Below are 17614 nucleotides of genomic sequence, written 5' to 3' on the forward strand. Positions count from 1 at the left end.
TGGAACATTGGGGCGTTCAGGTGTTTGTTGATGAGCCTGAACTGCTGGCAGAAATGTTACTGTTATCAAGTGTTGCAGCATGACACTTTAATGGAAACATTGGAGACCACACTCAACTGTGCTGGCAGCCCCAGTCATATTGGAAGCATCCTAGGAAATGAGTCCATGGAAACTCATAGCATGTGAGCCACTGTCAGGTAAGGCAGCTGACCAGCCCTGCTGCCAGGAAGCTAATGACTATCTAGCTTCCATCTTTACCTTAATGGGGTAACCCTCTAATGGGCTTTTGCTTTGTTTCCCATTCATCCCAGTTTCTGTATGCTCAGAAAACACGGCAGGACATGCTGGTTTGTTCCGTCAGCCCACAGGTGCACTGGCACATGGATTTATTGTCAGGAATATATTACACTTATCTGTACATCATAATTGAAATAATACAAACTCTTCCTGTAATCATTAGCCACATAATAAAGAGGACCACAGAACTCCTGCTGCATGGGAAACTGTACAGAGGCTCCTCAGAGTGTCCATGGGACACAACCACCATCAGTGCAGAGACAAAATACCTGATTTTGCACTTGATCGTTTTTCCTTTCCTCCCCCCACCTGCCACCACCACAAGCTTTTGCTGCTGTGCATCAAGTGAGTCAACCTGTCTGTGCCAGCAGTCACTGGAGGTGCAATCCCAGTAGGGCCAAATGGTACCCTCCCTCAATAAAAAGGAGTTTTCCATGCCCCCCGCTCGCTGCTGGCTCTCCTGCCATCCCATGGCTGATACCTGCTCCCAGTGCCCATCTCTGGAACTCCTTGGGAGCAGCTGTAGGCTGGTTTTATTGCTGCTAGACCCTTCTGCATTGAGTAAAGATTAACAAAATCAAACAGTTTCCTTAAAGACAGAGATTAAGAAGCCCTTTCTGCTTATTGCTGGCTACATTCCCTCTCCTGCCAAAGGCTATCCTATTTCCAAATGGGAAAGTCCACACAGTGGCCATGGCATTTGGGAAGTTTCCAGCCCTGCAAAAGCAAACACTTCCCCTTCCCAGCTTGGCCCTGCATCCGGGGATCTTCATTCTTTGGGAATGGCTGCCCCATTCAGGGGCTGCTGCCTTCCTCCCACTGTCTCAGTGGCCTGGGCTTTTCTTTCATAATACTTCAGCATGCAGAGGCAAAGAAAGACAGGACAGAGGAAAAGTACAAAAAAGGAATAACCTATTTTGGGGGGAAAAGTCTGTGTTTCTGGTTTTGCACCAGAAGGCGCCACTCTTCACACACACCCCCCCACAGGGCCAGGTTGCTGGGTGGCTAGTGATTGGGCAGGCCCCAGACGGTGTGCCAAGGAAGAATCCAGTGACAGGCAGGATTGGGAGGCAAAAAATAGATGGGAAAGGGATTGGAAATGATACCAAATGATGATGGAGCTAGGTTCAGTCCCAGTTTTCCCACTATAAAAGCCCCACTCCCAATTCACTGCTGGAAGCATCTCTTGAATATGATTTTAAACCAATAAAGTGATAAGGGAAGCACCATATATAGAGGGGAAAGATTAATAAATTACAACAGGTTCTGCTAGCCTGTCCTGGGCCAATAATATGCTATAGTGCATTTAAAGTTTTGAGTAGCATCAAGGTAATAACTCCAGTTCTATCATCTCAACCATTTTTACAAAAGGCTAAAAAGGAGAATCCTAGAAACTACCAACAAGCTACTTTGACTAATCTGATGGCCGTCTGCAATGGTGTGACTGTTGGTGAGTGAGGGATGAGCAACTAAAGTAATTTATCTGGACTCTGCAAGGCCTTTGACATAATCCCACACAGCATCCTAAAGTGAGGAGATGCAGCTTTGATGGATGGAAGCTGGATATGGATTTGGCTGGATGGTTGCATCCAGACCAGCTCAATGTCCAAACAGCCATCAGTAAGAAGTGGTGTCCCTCAGGGGTCAGTACTGGGACCTATACTGTGTAATATGTTAAATGTCTCAGACAGTGGGATCAGGTGCATCCACAGCAAGTCTGTGGATTGACACCAAGGTGAGTGGTTCAGGTGGTACACTGGAAGGAATGGGATCTGGACAGGCTTGAGAGGTGAGTCCATGTGAAATGAACATCATGAGGTTCAACAAGACCAAGTGCAAGGTCCTGCACCTGGGTCGGGGCAGCCCTTAGTAAGAATACAAGCTGGGGGATAACGAGATTGAAAACAGCCCTGCTGAGAAGGACTTTGGAATACTGGTGGATGAGAGTCTGGACATGAACCAACAATGGGTGCTCAAAGCCCAGAAAGTCAATTGTAACCTGAGCTGCATCTGAAGCAGCGTGGCAAGCAGGGCAAGGGAGGGATTCTGCAAGGGAGGGATTCTGCCCTTCTACTCCACTCTTGTGAGACCCGACCTGGAGTGCTGCATCCAGCTCTGGGGATAAGAAGGACGTGGACATATTGGAGTTGGTCTAGAGGAGAGCTACAAAGATCTTAGAGGGTTGGAGCACCTTTTCTATGGAGACAGGCTGAGACACTTGGAGTTGTTCAGCCTGGAGAAGAGAAGACTTAGGGGAGATCTTTTAGCAGCCTTCCAGGACTTCAAGGAGGCCTATGAGATAAAATTGAGAGAGACTTTACCAGGGCCTGTAGTAAAGGACAGGGACAAGGGACAAGATAGGACAAGGAACAGCAGTTTTAAACAGGAAGAGGATAGGTTTAGATGGGACATAAGGAAAAGCATTTTTACAGTGAGAGTGGTAGGATACTGGAACAGGTTGCCCAGAAAAGTTGTGGATACCCCATTCCTGGAAGTGTTCAAGGCCAGGTTGGATGAAGCTCTGAGCAACCTATCTAGTGGAAAATGTTTTTGCCCATGGCAGTGGGGTCTGGACTAGATACTCTTAAAGTTCCCTTGTAACCCAAATCACCCCATGAGTCTGTGATCTCACTGTATCAGAATTCTATTGGAATGAAAGATGACAATGCTGTAGGTGTTGCAAATAGCTGTGCAGTTAGCAAGTATCAAAGTGATTAAAGTCATACTTGGCAAGAAGGGGCTGTGTGTGCATGTGCGTGCTAGGTATCTATCTTTCAGGTTGTACCTGCTGGACACACTAAAATCTAGCAATGCATTTCAACAGTAGTAGCTGGTGTGGCATGATCTAATCTAACAAGATGCTTAATTTACTCAGTAACACAGTACCATGCAAAAGCTGCTACAAAAATAAATTTCTCTAAAAAGGAGAAAAAAAATCATCTTTCTTTTTAACACTGTGGAACAGGCCACAGTTGTTTTGATGGTGGTTGAAGCTGTATCTAAGCCGCAGTCTGTGAATCCTGAGTATTTCCCAGGAAAGCTGAAGCACAGCTCCCACTGGAGCAGAATGGCAGGGCTGTGCAGTGCCACCCCTGTGGGTGCAGGGCCTGCTGGTGCCACCACACATCCGGGTGAGAAAGTCATTCCTGCAGCACTCCTGCACCTCGGGGATTTCTTCCAGGTACTGTCGCGCTGCTAACTTTGGCCCCAGTGCACAGAGCTGGCCTGCATGCAGGCTGTTTGTCTAAGCTGGGTAGAAAAGCATCCCAGAGATCTCTTTGTATTTTAAATTATGCTCAGGGATATTTTTATCTTGTTAGCAATGCCCATGAGGGCCCTGCAGACAGTGTCACCCCATCTACTCCTCAGCCTCACCATCCCCTCAGGTGGGAGGTCACCCCAAGCCTGGGTGAACATTTTTGCTTCTAGATGGGAAAGTTAAAGGTAGTTTAGCCACTCATTTCCATGAATCTTCAAAGTGCTCTGTAACTCTGGGTAAGCTGTAGCAATGCAAAATAACGTAGATATGTGGAAGGAATGAAATTCTGACTTCATCTGCACCTATGAAGCTGACTATGCTCTATTTGGCATTTGAGGTGGAAGGAAGCTAGAGCCCTAGCAGATGCCCAGTATCTCATCTTACTATTGGAAACCTCTCATCCAGCAAAGGTCAAGGATAAAAAACTTATTTTCTCATTCTTGCTTCTGGACCTGGAAATAAAACAAAATGGACAGAAACCTACAGCCAGAGATTTTGATTGCATCCTAACCACGACAAGGTAAAACAAGAAAAGATCTGACTAGGATTGAAATACACTAAAATTGAACGATGTTAGCCAGTAACCTCTACCAAATTTGCTAAAACTCTCAGTTTTCTCATCTCTAGCCTATCTCCACTTACAATATCAATGCTAAGAGTTAAAAAGCAGAGGATGGTATGCATATCTTTTCTGGTGTTCAATGCAAAGGTGATGGTTTTGAAGGCAGTACTGTCTTAGAATTTCAAATTCGCTGGTGTTCATGTTACATAGAGTACCACTTGGTGGTCACTTGAAAGGCGCTTCTACTTCTGTGTAACTTTCTTCTAGGTTGGGTATAAATATTCCTGGGAGGCTAAACAGAAATGCATTTTGTTTAGATACAAGTCTTAGGCACGAGTTAGAAAACTGCTGACTGTAATGAAAATATATCAGCACTTAGTAGTATCCAATAATATAAAAAATGTAATTCAGAACATCTGCAACTACATATATATGTGTGTGCGTCTATATATAGGTATAAAGGTGCAATACATACATGTATATAAACACAGACACATATACAGAAATATTCACAACTTGAACTATATTTGTAACTAACCTGAAATACTGCAGCAAAAGTTCATTCTGATGAACCATTAATAGAGCATTTCCAAACTTTTGGCTCTAACCATAGTTAAAATGTTCACACATCAAACTAAACCTTTTGCTATCCTAACTTTCTGCTGTTCTCGTTCTTGGCTATCTTTTTTGCTACCCTAATCAACACGTCAGAACCAAGAATTTCTATATGGGGACTGTAAGAGTACCCTGCCTAGTGTAAAGCTATGCAGCTACTGAACATGCTTGCAGCCATGAACCCTGGGCGCCTGTTGATGGTAGTACTTCCTTGGATGGTAACAATTTGCAGATTGGAAATGCATAAAAGGCAGGGGACCTTCGGCACACAGCTGCCCATTATCGCCTCAAGGTTCTGACTTTTGCTGGAGAGGAGTTCCCTGATGAGCAGCCATAAAAAGGAGTGGATGGTGAGGGTGGGAGTTTGACTGGGCTCACAGCATCTCCCTCCTGCAGCTTCCAGAGCAGCTCCTCGTTAGTCCTGCTGAGCTTCTTCTTCTCCTCCACTTCTTTTTCAACGTATTCTTGAAGATTTGCATTCTCCTCTGACAGTTGCCTGGAGAGAGAAGCAGGACGACATGTAAGGCACTCCAGGTCAAAGATGGTGGCATTCATGCAGCCACCCCTGCCCCTAGGGCTGAGCTGCCAAAGCTGTGGCACAGTTATCTCCAGATCTCTTCACTGATGGGTGAGAAAGTAATTTCTAAAAGTCATAGCTTTCCCCCAGTGTCTGGTTCTGCTTCCAGATGCACCCATGGTGGGATGGGCCCCAGCCCTTCTCCCTGGCCTTGTGGAGTGTCAAAGTATAAAGAGGGTTGACAGCAGGTGCATCCATAATTTTTCAGCTTGCTGCTACGATATGCAAAGGAAAAGCAGTCTGGCCTTTCCATGCTCTGAATTTCAGCTGATGTCCTGATGTAGGACGCAGCTCAGCTTTAGGCTTTCCTTTTACTCCATAAAAGGTCATGAGGTTATGGGTCCTTCTCCAGCTCCTTCCTCCTTGGTCCCAAAATAGCCTCTATTCCTGACTGCAACACTAGAGAAACTTCACCAGTAATGATCAGGGAGCTGTTCTCCCCAAAGTGCCCAGTAACTTCATGGCTTTTTTGGAGCCGGGCATGGAAATCTCCTATGGGCACCACAGCCTTAGTGGGTCTGCACTCATCAGCCAGGTGACTGGTTTTGAAACAAATGGGGCAGGGCAAGTAGACTGTGGGACCTGATGGAGATGTGTTTTGGGCATGTGCTGACAACACCTATGTCCCAAAGGATGCGTGCAGGAGCACCAGGCTTCTGCAGCCCCACTACGCTTGGGCAAGAGCCAGCTCCTCCTGTGATCAACCTGTGGCAGCTCTGGGCAGGCACCTAACCTGATTTACTGGCAATTTAGAGTTTTATAGGAATGAACAGGGAGGGACCCAACCTTCCCCTAGGTGTTTTCAGTGTTCAGCAGCAGCTGGGTGTGGATTTTGGATGCATATAAAACAAATGCTTTTCTGGGTGTAGCCTGAAGGCTGTAGCAGATGTTATGGACTGCTGGTCCACTCACCAGAAGTCTGTGAGAGGGTGGGGTTGGTATTTCTGACTTTGTTTAAAAGACATTTTTAAAGAATTTTTGCTTTTTTAGCCTTGTTTCCTAGAGAAATGTAGCTCAGATAATCAAGAATGTGTCTCTTTCTTCTAGCCCTGAAAGTTCTGAAATGTGGAGTGAGCAGTGGCTAGCAGTCACCTTGATCTCTTGGGTATTTGAAACTATCTTTCTTCATACATCCCCAGTCCAAGGGACCAAAAAAAAATGATGGTTGATTTGGAGGGAGGATCTGAAGTGCTGGGAGATCAGATGATTTATTCAAGTTCTTGGGGAAGTCCCAGCAGGGGCTCTGTGGAGCTCTCGCATACAAAACTGGGTCATGATCTACCTGAAAGGCTCTTGTCCTTCCCTTTTTACCTGCCCTTGTCCTTAATTGGGAATATATCTGTGGTGTACCCGTCACATCCCAGTGCCTCTAGGACCCCCTCCTGACGGTGCTGCAGAGACTGGCTTTGGTGTTTCCCCTTTTTCCTCTCACTGCTGCTGGGCTGCCACAGCTGCTTGGGCACCCAGACTGCAAGCTGGCAGAAATAGCTCTAATCCAGGGCAGCTCCCTGAGCTCATTCACGCTGTGCTGCCCAGGCAGTGCCAGTACAATAGAAATCAGCGGTCAGAGTGGTGACTGCTGCTGGGAAAATGCATGCTTTAGTAACTCCAACTTTAAAGCCCTGGCTTGTCCATGTAGCTGCCCCACAGCTGTCCCCAAAGAGTTACTTGTTGAAAATTATTCTCCTTGAAGTTGACTTCCCAGGCTGACTTCGAATTCAGAATTTCTCCTAAAAGGTGTTTTTGAAAGCAGTACCGATGCAGTTGCAGGCAACAAGCGGAGTCCTGCAGGTGGATGCCAGCAGAGAGTGGAGGGAGGGGGCTGTTCACCCAGCCAGAGACAGGGAGCTGCAATGCAGAGATGCCAGGCGCTGGACCAGGCACCTGGCTGCTGTCAGGCGTGGAGAGAGACTGCCACTTCCAGGCCACAATTCATCCAGCCCAAAAGCAGGCATCTCAAACTGGTCTGGTGAACCAGACCTTAAAAATACCCAGTTTTTCTCCCCCAGGACAGAAATGCTGTAGACACCCACATCATACAGTGAAACGTGTACTTCAGGTATTTACAATTGGATGAGAGAAAACATAATTCTCACCCTGATCTGAATGTTAGAATATCTACACTGAAGACAATTTCAAAAGGCTGAGTCATTAAGAAATAAGGCATGAGAAAGACAAAAATTAAAATCAGAGATGAGACACTGACAGTTTAAAAAATCGACTAAAAATTAAATTTTTGGCCAGTGGCATAATTTCTGGATGCCATGACAGCTAGGTAGCTGCAGTGCTGGGACGAGATCAGTTCTAGTTTCCCCTTCTGGCACCCCTTCTCCCTGGCTCCAGCTGTGTTCTCCAGCCTTACAGCATGACATAAACTCTCTGGGGCAGGGACTATCCTACCCTGCTCTTTATGTCACCCAACAAGGAGCCTTGTCACCCTTGTCCCATTGTGACAAGGTTGCAAAAAGGCAGTGCTGATGAAAAAACCTGCCAAAGGTTAATCCTGCCTGGGTAAAAATGACATCCTTAGGATGTCTTTCCCAAGATTTTTCCATTTTGCTTCCTCATTACCCACTGACTAAGAGGTCTCAGGGCATGATATTGAAATCAGAACCCATGGCAAGTTTGTTCTCAGCAGCATGTCAAAATCATGGAAATGCATAGACAGATACATGGCCTTCCTTATGTTAAAGGAAGCAAACTTCAATATAAAAATATTTTTTAATAAGACAAGCAGAGCAGAATAATTTTCAGGGGGAAATAAGTTTCTGAAATATGTGTCATCCTTGGACAAGTAAAACCTGGGGCCTCTTTTCAAGCTCAGACAGATTGCAAATACCAGCACAAACCTTGTTATGACAGTATTTTGCTCAATCCTGGCTCTGAGTTCTTCATTCTGCTGTTGCAGCATGGTGATTTTTTCTTCCAGCTTTAAATTTTTTTCAACCTGCAGTAAAAGAAGGTTTGTTAAATCTGAAGAACACTCGGCACCTGATCCAAGATAATTTGTTCTATATTAACCTGTGGAGCAACTTCTAAAACTTGAGGATAGGTGGAGGTGGTTTTCTTGACAGCAGCTGACTCACACTACCACATCAAACTGCTGAAGTACCTGGGGCCATCAGCAGAGCACTGAGCAGGGGCAGAGCAGAACCAGCCCTTACTTATAACTGAGCATGAGGAGGAGGAGGTGGTCATAGTTTTATTCAGTGCAAATAGATGTTTTCTCCAGTGGTGCTCCACAACTTTAGTCCCCCAAGGAGCCAGCATTACCAGACATTGGAGAAAGTGCTGGTGACTCTTGAGGAGCACCCAGCATGGAAAGTTGTCCACCACTGTGGTATAAGTGGTCAGTCTAGTGATGAAGGAGGAGTGCAAGATGGGATGATGTACATCTTCCAGACATTAAGTATGACAAGCAGCCTCCACAGTTATGATTCCTCAGTTATGCAGAGGCAAGAGTCACCCACCAGGGCAGATGATACCCAGCAGCAGCCTTAGAGCACTGCTGCATTCTCATGAGGTGGGCTGACCTCTGAAGACTCTTCTCACTGCTGCTGAAAATGTCAGCTTAAATGACAGGCTGAAACCAGACATTTAACTTTAAGCTGTAATTAATTGAAATTAATCCTCTCCCAACCACAGGTAGCTTTTATTCAGCACAGTTCAAGGGCAGAGTTTGAGGACATCAGTAGCAGTGTATTGGTAAGATTTTTACAGGCATGTTCCACAGCCTCAGGTACCCTGTTTGCCCCAAGCTTTGAATTTGACATACTTTATCACCTTAGTCCTTGTTTTTCCAGCTGAAAATTTTGCTGAATTCAACACTGCTGAAAGAAAATAAGATAGCACAGGGTAACCTTATCTCTGTGTGAGCTTGGTTATTGAATTTTTCAACCTTTTATAAAGATCCAAAATATTGTGCACTGGGGATAGCAATAACTCGCACTTAATGGTGGAGACATCAGTTTTAGGTTGAGTTTTTCAGTCTGTGCAGGTAATTGTAAAGGATACTCCTGATTCTCAGATATTTCGGTTTGTCCCAGTTTATTTTGTTAGAACAGCACATGGATTCTGGCCCTGTTTTGAATTGTTCTGAGACAGGAATCACCATCACGGGCTCTCTCTCTGTTTCTTCAACAGTTTTCACAAGTAGTAGCTATGCCACCTTCATTTCCCTTTCAGCTGCCAAGGAGCCAAGGCTGACCCTGTGTTTGAAAAGCCCTCTTGCTCCCTTGTTAGGCATCAGAGTATTTGGAGATGTCCTGTAGGTGTTCTGGCACTTACAAAGGTGTACCTTGAAATGGAAAGCAGTTGTGCCTTTGGGCTGCAGCAGACCCATTGTTTTACTGTGATAAAGGGCAGGAACAGGACTGTGCACTTGTATGTGGTTAATGAGCAAAAGCAGCTAAAGGACCACGAATTATATAGCCTGTTGTTTGGGAATTTTTTCCCCCCCAGTGTTTCCAAATCCTGGCTTAGCTCCAAGAGTAGCACGTTGGAAGGAGCAGAGATAATAAGCCTCAGTTGCAGAGAGGCACTTTTCTCTGCATCCACTTACTAAAGCATCTGTTCAGCAAAATAATCACCAGAGTTCTCAAATTTCCCTGTAAATGGAAACAAATCTTGCTGAATGCTGTGCTGAACCAGCTGCCACAGCTCCCAGCTGAGGTATTGCCTCATTCTGTCACCACACTGTATTTTACTGTCACTGCAGGTTGTGCTGTACAAAATGAATCCCCTTTCCCACAAAAAATGTAATTGATGGTGAACTGGGGAGTTCTTCATCAGGGCATCCCACAAGCAAAGGAAGAGAAAATTGCCTTCAGAAAATCATTACTGGAGGACTGGAGAGACCTCTTCTAGAGTAAGCCTTGCTAGGGACTGCTTGCTGAGTATTGCTAATCCACACATGGCTCCCTAAATGCCTGCAGGAGCAGCAGCAAGACACACCATAGCTCAGTCTTTCCCCATGTGCCCTCTCCAGCCCTAAAAGGCTACCTGATTCCTGTAGGGGCATATGGTGCAGGCTGGTGTACCCTGGACTACCACAGATTTCCCTTTCCTCCATTCTTCCTCCACCACTCACCTTGCTGTGTAACCTAACACGCTGAGCAGGTACTGTATGAAGAAGCAATCCAGATTGATGGATGTGAACCTCTTCGACTGTGTTTTGTCCCAACCTCATGTGGGTATCCACCTCTCTTAAGTTCATCTGCTGTAACCAAACTTCTTTATTACCTCTGTGATGTCTCCTCTGTAGGAAAAATGACAACTCACCTGTTTTTCCAGCTCCATAATCATCTTCTCCTGCTGGTGAATCTGGAGGTTCTTCATTTCCAGAACATGTTTTAAGCTCTTCAAATCTTTTTCTAAGTGTAGATACGGAGCTCGCACAATCTAGGAAATATATCAGGGATTTGGGTATGTCAGCCATACAGACACCTTCAGCCATAAGACAGAGATTCTTCCATGTAACCCTGTGGTTTAGGAGAATCAGTGGTGTAAAAACTACCTGCACCTGGTCCTCTGCCACCTATTTGACCCCCGATTTTTTCTTCTTGACACCCCTTTGGCTAAGATTCGTGACTCTTCCTCAGAGCTCAATATTCAGGATCTCAGCTGGGACCTGCCCCCTGCCCCTGGAGTGAGGATTCAATTGCTCTTCATTGAATCAGGTGATGTGTAATACTTAGAAACAAGTATCTCGATGCCTGTAGAGTTAGAGTTGTCATCTACCTTCAGCTGTTCCTCAGTGTTTTTCTTCAGAGCCTCTTCAAACCGGTCTGCTTTGGCCTTAAGAGATTGATTCTGGAAAGTGAGGGTGTCTATCTGGTCCTGGGGGGGAAACACACCAATTAACACATCAGCTGTGTTATCAGCGCACTCACATTCGTACCAGTCAGTCTGCACTGCCAAACCAGGCAGTGGTTTATCAGGGGAGCTAAATAAGGCCTAGACACCCCTGTAAGGTGATATTTTTTTATGTCAGGCCACTTGAACATAGAAGGGGTATTTGATAAGCCTCAGGGAATCACAAAATCGCTGTAACACCTGTGGCTGATGCTAAATCACCCCATCACCTTGTGCTGGATGAGAACAGACATGTCCTTCCTTGGAAGAGCTGGCATTTATATCACATGAATTTATGTGGTCCTTAGAGTCCAAATGAGGCCAGGAGATACCTGTTCCCTTCCCCTTTCTGAGCTGCTAACATGATAACAAGCAGTGATGAGTTAGTAGTGTGGAATTTAAATGATCCTCATTTCATCTCAGAGCTATACATGGGAACAACATGTTATTTTAAGCAATCATATTTCTGTTACCATCAGAGGCATTTCTGTCTATAGAACACCTGTAAAATCCACAGTTGCTGTGAAGATGGTATTTTTATCTTTCACAGTTGTGATTTCTTGTCTGGAACATTACATCAGCCCTTATTGCAAAACTGCTGACATGCCTCGAGCTGTCGCAGCAGTGCAACAATATGTGCTAGTCAGGGCGTTTAAAAATTGTAATTCATCTCTGCCTGTGAAATCAAACAGGGCTTGCATTAATTGCTCTGGCATCTTTACTTGTTCACACATTTCCAACCTTAGCTTGTGTCACAGGGGTGCAGTTCTGCCCTCCACTCCTTGAGATTTCTTCATCTAGGGAGTGAGAACAGCAGGGAGTTTTTAGAAGGATTAGACGATTTTGACTTGGTGTTAAACAGTGGGATGTGGGAACTGCGATGTGCAGGGCCGACCCTGGCCACGCACAGCCTGGCCTGCCCAGCAGGGCCGGCCCTGGGGCAGCCCACATCAGGGACTGCACTGCCCTCCGGTGGGACTGGAGATGTGTCTACAGCGTGGGACCGGCTTCCCACATTCAGGCAGCAGGGAGGACATTAAAGCACAGACAAAGGCACAGGGCCAGGCAGGGAGATGTCACCATTTCTGAGCCCTGGGGGTGCCAGCTGGTGAGTACCATGCAGACAAGGTGATGCTCACAGCCACTGCAGGTACTAGAGTCCTCCCCAATAAGCAGGGAAGAGCTCAAGTTTGCCAGAAGATAGCAGGGTCAAAAAGACACTTCTTTCTTTATCCAGATGCCTTTAAGTCCCTTTAAGTTTTCTCTTTCTTGTGAACCAGCCCAGGGGGAGGGAAAATCCCCAGGATTTGCTACCCTATCTCAGTTTGGACAGGCAGAGCACAAGAGATACTAGAGCTGGTGAGAGGCAAGAGCCTGGTGTGCTGGCAGTGGGCAGCGTGTCCAGGGCTGTCCCATCAGCTGCTCCCCAGCACCATTGCAGGGTGGGAAATAAAGAAACTGCTAACCTGGAGTGACAGACGCAGCTTTTCAAAAGTCTCCTCTAGTTGTGCCTTTTCCAGTTTGTGAGCAGTATTCAGTTCTGGGGAAGTTACACAGATATGACATTATTGAGTGAAGTCCAGCAAACCAGGGTCTGAGAGCACACATGCCATGAGCCAAGTGCTATTTCGGATGCAGTTTTAGGACATGGAATAGGAAACTGGTAGCAATATGTTCTGTGACCTTAGGTAAATTGTTCTGAACATCAGCTTCCTGATCTTTCACTGTTTGCAGATACCTCTGTTTCTATGTGACCAGATTCTGATTTTTCAGAACTGCTCAGAATTCTCAGCTCCCAGGCACTCTGATCTGAAAAGGGTTAGCCTGACAATGGGCCATTTACTAGTTCAGAGTGAGAATCCCTAGATTAAAGGATAAAATTGGATAAATTTAAAAGCTCGGGTTGCAATTTCTTTGGAGGGTTAGAGAGGAGGGCCACCATCTGAGATGCAAAAATACAAATGACAGCACTTCTCCCCAAGCTGTGATAGATGAGCTAAGAGATTTATTCCAGTAGTGAGATGGAGAAGACAAAAAACTTGATTAAAGGCTTTTCTGCTAGAATAACTCACCCTGGGCATACTAATAACCAATAGTGTAATAGACAAAGTGATATAATGTTCAATCTCTAAAGCAATGGAATCAAATCATCATTCAGTGCAGTAGTAACAGCTAGTATATGGGCATTGTGGTTTTGGTGTTTTCCCTGCCAAGGCCATGGGTTCTGCCCTCTAAGCCCAGCTCAGCAGCCAGTCCCAGCAGCGAGGTGCGGCACATCGCTCCAGTGCGGGGCACAGCGCAGTGGCCCGCAGCGGCTGCAGTGCCTTGTCCAGACACAGGAGGGCATTTCACACCCGCACCAGGAGCAGGGAGAACAAACTTTGGCCACCAGACCCTTGATGAACTGCATCTGAACTTTATCATCGAAAAATACTAAAAAAAAAATGGAGATAAAAGAATATCCTCAAGCAAGAATTTACAAATGCTATGCTAGATACCTTCTCTGCCCATGAGAGAGGAGAATAGACTGTTCCTCAGTTCATGTTATGCTCTGGACCGTGTCTCTAATTGACACAATGCAGAGCTAAGCAATATAGCTTGGTCTTGGAAATGTGGGAAAATCTACTAGAGATATTTAAAATGTATGAAAAAATAGGGAGATTGTACAGATTAGTGTTAAATGTCAGCTAAAGCATGCACAAAGGCATATGTTTAGACACTGAACTGATAGGGAGGGAAGAGCTCTGTCTGCAGCATCAATCCTGTGGCCAAGCTAACACAAAATAAAGGTAACAGTGCTAAGGTGCAAATTTGCACCAGAGAGAGGCTTTGGTCTACTCAGCATGGCAAGACGTTTGCTACTAAAAATAATGACATTTTGGAAGCTGTTTTTAGAAGCACCTGTGGGTATTTGAGCACTAAATTCAGGGATATCTCAAGAGCTCTATCCTTCAGAGCATCTGAGGATTAGGCTCTTGAAAAAGCATGTTGAGAAGTGATGTGGAATTTGGATTCTATTTTCAGCAACACACAGAGAAAGCCTTATCTTTGACCCAGAGACTCCCTCAGATAATCTCAGGTCAAAGTTAGATGCTGTAGACTGCAGACATCTCTCCCTCTGCCCTAGCATGAATCTGAAAGCATGAAAGCACTAGACCAACACAAAATTTCTGTGTAATCTGCTCTGGAGGAAGAAGCACAGTGTCACTACAGCATCAATTCCTGCTCTGGAGCAGCTGTGTAGCTGTTGAGTTGTCTTTGGTTTACCTTGAATCTTGCAGTCATTCTCATCTTGCAGTACTGTAATGGCCACTATGTGGTTATTTTCCAGCTGTGACACTGCAGCTTCATGTACAGCTGTGAGATCTTCCACCTGTTCAGCAACAGTGAGCACAGACATGAACTCATGGTTAGTCACTGCTGATGGTGTTTTTGTTCTTTTAACTTAATGGTGATGAAGAGGTACATAAGAAAGCAAAAGGTCAAAAAGCCCTTAGGTGGAGATGCTGTTTATTAAATGTTCAAAAGTCTCAACATTCCCTTAATTTACATTATAATTATGACCACACAGCCCACAGCCATCATGGGAATGAGGAGTGCATCTGGAAGAGGGCTGTGGGCAGCCTGTGTTCCAGAGCGCCCAATGGGTTTGGGACTCCTTCAGTACATTGTTTGTTACTAGACTCGGCTAAATGCAAAGTGAGATCCCTGATGATGGTCTTTTGATATGAATCATTAAAGGAACTACAATAAGAAATCTGATCAAGATTGAGTCAGTGATCCAGAGCACTTTTTGAATGCAATGCATCAATTTGATTTTCTGGGGTTTGTAACCACGGTGATTTTATACCCTACATTTAACACAATATTATCTGTGATATCTGGCAAGGCAGAGGATCAAACTATTTCACATTTACAGTGAAACAGCTGTTCTGTTCATGGCTAAGTGACTTGACTCTAAACAACTTTATTTGCTCACAGTTATGTAAATAATGGTAGAAGTTTACTGCAGCTAAGTTTGCCTTGACTGGAATAAATGTAATTTCACTGCTTTTAGTTGTCAAATATATGTATTAGGTAACTCACCAGAAGCCAAATTTCCAACCATGTTGGAGAAAACATGCTCTTAGAATGAAAGCTGGGCATTTAACATGGAATTTAAAATTATCCAGACTAATTTTCATAATAATGTGGGAGATAACCCAGTGGTGAAAAACTGCAAAATAATGGGGACTCAGTCTGCTGATGTATTGCATGACAGAGTTGAGAAAGGTGGAGGGCAGATGACTCAAAGGGCTGCTAATGGGGTGAGGACTATCACCTGGCTTTTCCCAGAGCACAATGTCCTTGTATATGATGTCTGTAAGCTGAAGCCACATGAGCATTACCCTGTTCTTTACCTTGCCCTTGCTTGAGGCTTTATTCGTACTCTAATTTCTTCTCAACTCAACAGCACCTCCTGGAATGATTATCCTCAATGCTCACACCCTCAGAGGGTGAAGGGTTCTCCTCTTGCTGCCACCATCCCCGACAATTTATTTATCTACAAAGTCAATTAAATATGCCCCAAATTATTTGTAGGGATTTTGCTGCCTTCTGTGTTTCATATCCACATCCCAAAAGGCTCTCTTTAATCTTCCAGTGTGACGTCCTGTCTGCAGTTTTTCATGGCAGATAGTCAACTTGGCACTGGGAAGCAGCTCTCTTGCATTCTAATAACTTACTCTGTAAGCTTGATCACCCCACTTAACACAAGTCATGTTTATTTCTGGCTATGGAAAGTACCTCAGGTGGGATTTTTAAGGCTTAATAAAGTAAAAACAAGAGGAGATCTAGTGGGAGAAGTTCAGTAAACTGCTGGGCAAAACAGCTTGAGCTGAGCATCTCAAGTGAGAAACACTGGCAAGACAGATCACAGCCTTTACTCTGCCTTTAGCTGCAAGCAGATGTAAGAATGCACTGGCACACAAGATCATTTTGTGAGGAGTTTGGCTCTCACGCTCTGCTACCTCCTCAGAGACAGCTGAGCCTCCAAAACCTGACACAGGAACTGTGTCTCCAAACAAGTAACAGCTACCTCATAGTGAACTAAGTGGTGACTGAAGCAACACAGCATGGAAGTTTAAGCTGTGACTGGAAACCATGAACGTGTGATGAGTATCTTCCAAATTAGATTTATGACTACAGAAATACATGCAGATCCATGGTCAGAAGGATTTTGCTGTTGTTATTGCCTTCAAGAATGCAAATTCAAATCCCCCTCACACAGATAGGCAGCTCAAGCACAAGGCTTTTCTCATATGCAGTGCAAGAGCTCCATTTCCTTGGCCAAGAAACATCAGTGAACAGCTTTCCATCATGGTCTGTCAGCTTCCAATGGTCCAAGAGAGCTCTACACAGGATGGGTATACATCAGAGGAGGAATTCAAAGGGAAAACCTGCTAAAACTCATCATGCTAACTGGAGTAAGAATTGAAAATGTGGGCTGAAACTCTGAGATACTAGGGTCGCAGAAGCACTTTCAAAGCAATGGAGAGGAATGTTTGTGTTATTTTCAATAATCAGGGAACACACAGCTCTGGAGCAAACCAAGAACTATTTGCCCCACAGAGGGAAGTATGTGTTTCCACTGCTCCTCTGTGATGATTAATAGAATCACAACAGATGAAAACATAAGAAGAATAATCATACTTTTAGTCAAGTCCTACAATGACTTTGAACAGTTTTCTTGCACTGATCAGCTTGAGAGGAGAAGAATCAGCATCTGTTCTTGTGGTCTTGAGAGCGCGCAGAAACATTTCAAAGAGTAGCAGGGCTAAGCTATAAGCTATTTCAGCAAAAAATTAACAAATTCCTTCACAAATGCTGATGTCAGGTGATCCAGCAGAGGTAAACCTTTGCAGCTTGAGCCAACATCTTCTACCAGGCAGACTGACACACTGACACAGTGCAAGGAAAAAAATTGTCATGGCTTTTGGGAACACAAACCCTCTTTCATATCAGAAAGAAAAGCAGAAGGGCATCCCAAGAAAACCAACTTGTGTAAACTGAAATGAGAACCAAAAGACGTGGCTCAGCACAAGTTCTAACATTTTACCAAGAAATATTTTTTAAAACCTGATTTAGAACATTAAGACCTATTTGATAGCACTTCCTAAAGAAAGTGCTATCTTTCTTAGAAATCAGTTCATTGACAGAAATAGGTAGTTTGTCCAGGACAAAACAGCCCAGTAGCATTGAGTTACAGTGTTTGTTCTGACAAAACCAGACAAAAGTAGCTGTTTGTGAGAATATTCTTGTCCACACATGGAGAGCAAAGCAAGGAGAAACACTTGGGATGTACAATCCAAGAGATTAGACTGAGTGGTGGGGCAGCAATCAGGGCACCTGGAATGCATCACATGCTTGATGCTTAGGCAACATGTGTTGCATGGTTGCTATCACTTCACTG

The 17614-nt window shown here is 44.8% G+C and overlaps 1 protein-coding gene across 11 annotated transcripts in view; it reads right to left on the minus strand.

Moving 5' to 3' along the window:
- Nucleotides 1-348: 348 nt before the first annotated feature.
- The window catches only part of MTUS2 (microtubule associated scaffold protein 2), a 271445-nt gene continuing 254179 nt past the window's right edge, over nt 349-17614 (minus strand). For all 11 annotated transcript variants that reach the window (XM_072930341.1, XM_072930338.1, XM_030274713.4 and 8 more), the window contains 6 exons: nt 14431-14536; nt 12630-12703; nt 11050-11148; nt 10591-10710; nt 8160-8257; nt 349-5229 (listed from right to left, as the gene is read on the minus strand). In XM_072930341.1, coding sequence (XP_072786442.1) covers nt 5013-5229; nt 8160-8257; nt 10591-10710; nt 11050-11148; nt 12630-12703; nt 14431-14536 — 714 coding nt within the window. In that variant the 3' untranslated portion in view covers nt 349-5012. The remainder of the gene's footprint in view (nt 5230-8159; nt 8258-10590; nt 10711-11049; nt 11149-12629; nt 12704-14430; nt 14537-17614) is intronic.

The sequence above is a fragment of the Taeniopygia guttata genome, chromosome 1 (assembly GCF_048771995.1).
Source record: "Taeniopygia guttata chromosome 1, bTaeGut7.mat, whole genome shotgun sequence".
Lineage (NCBI taxonomy): Eukaryota > Metazoa > Chordata > Aves > Passeriformes > Estrildidae > Taeniopygia > Taeniopygia guttata.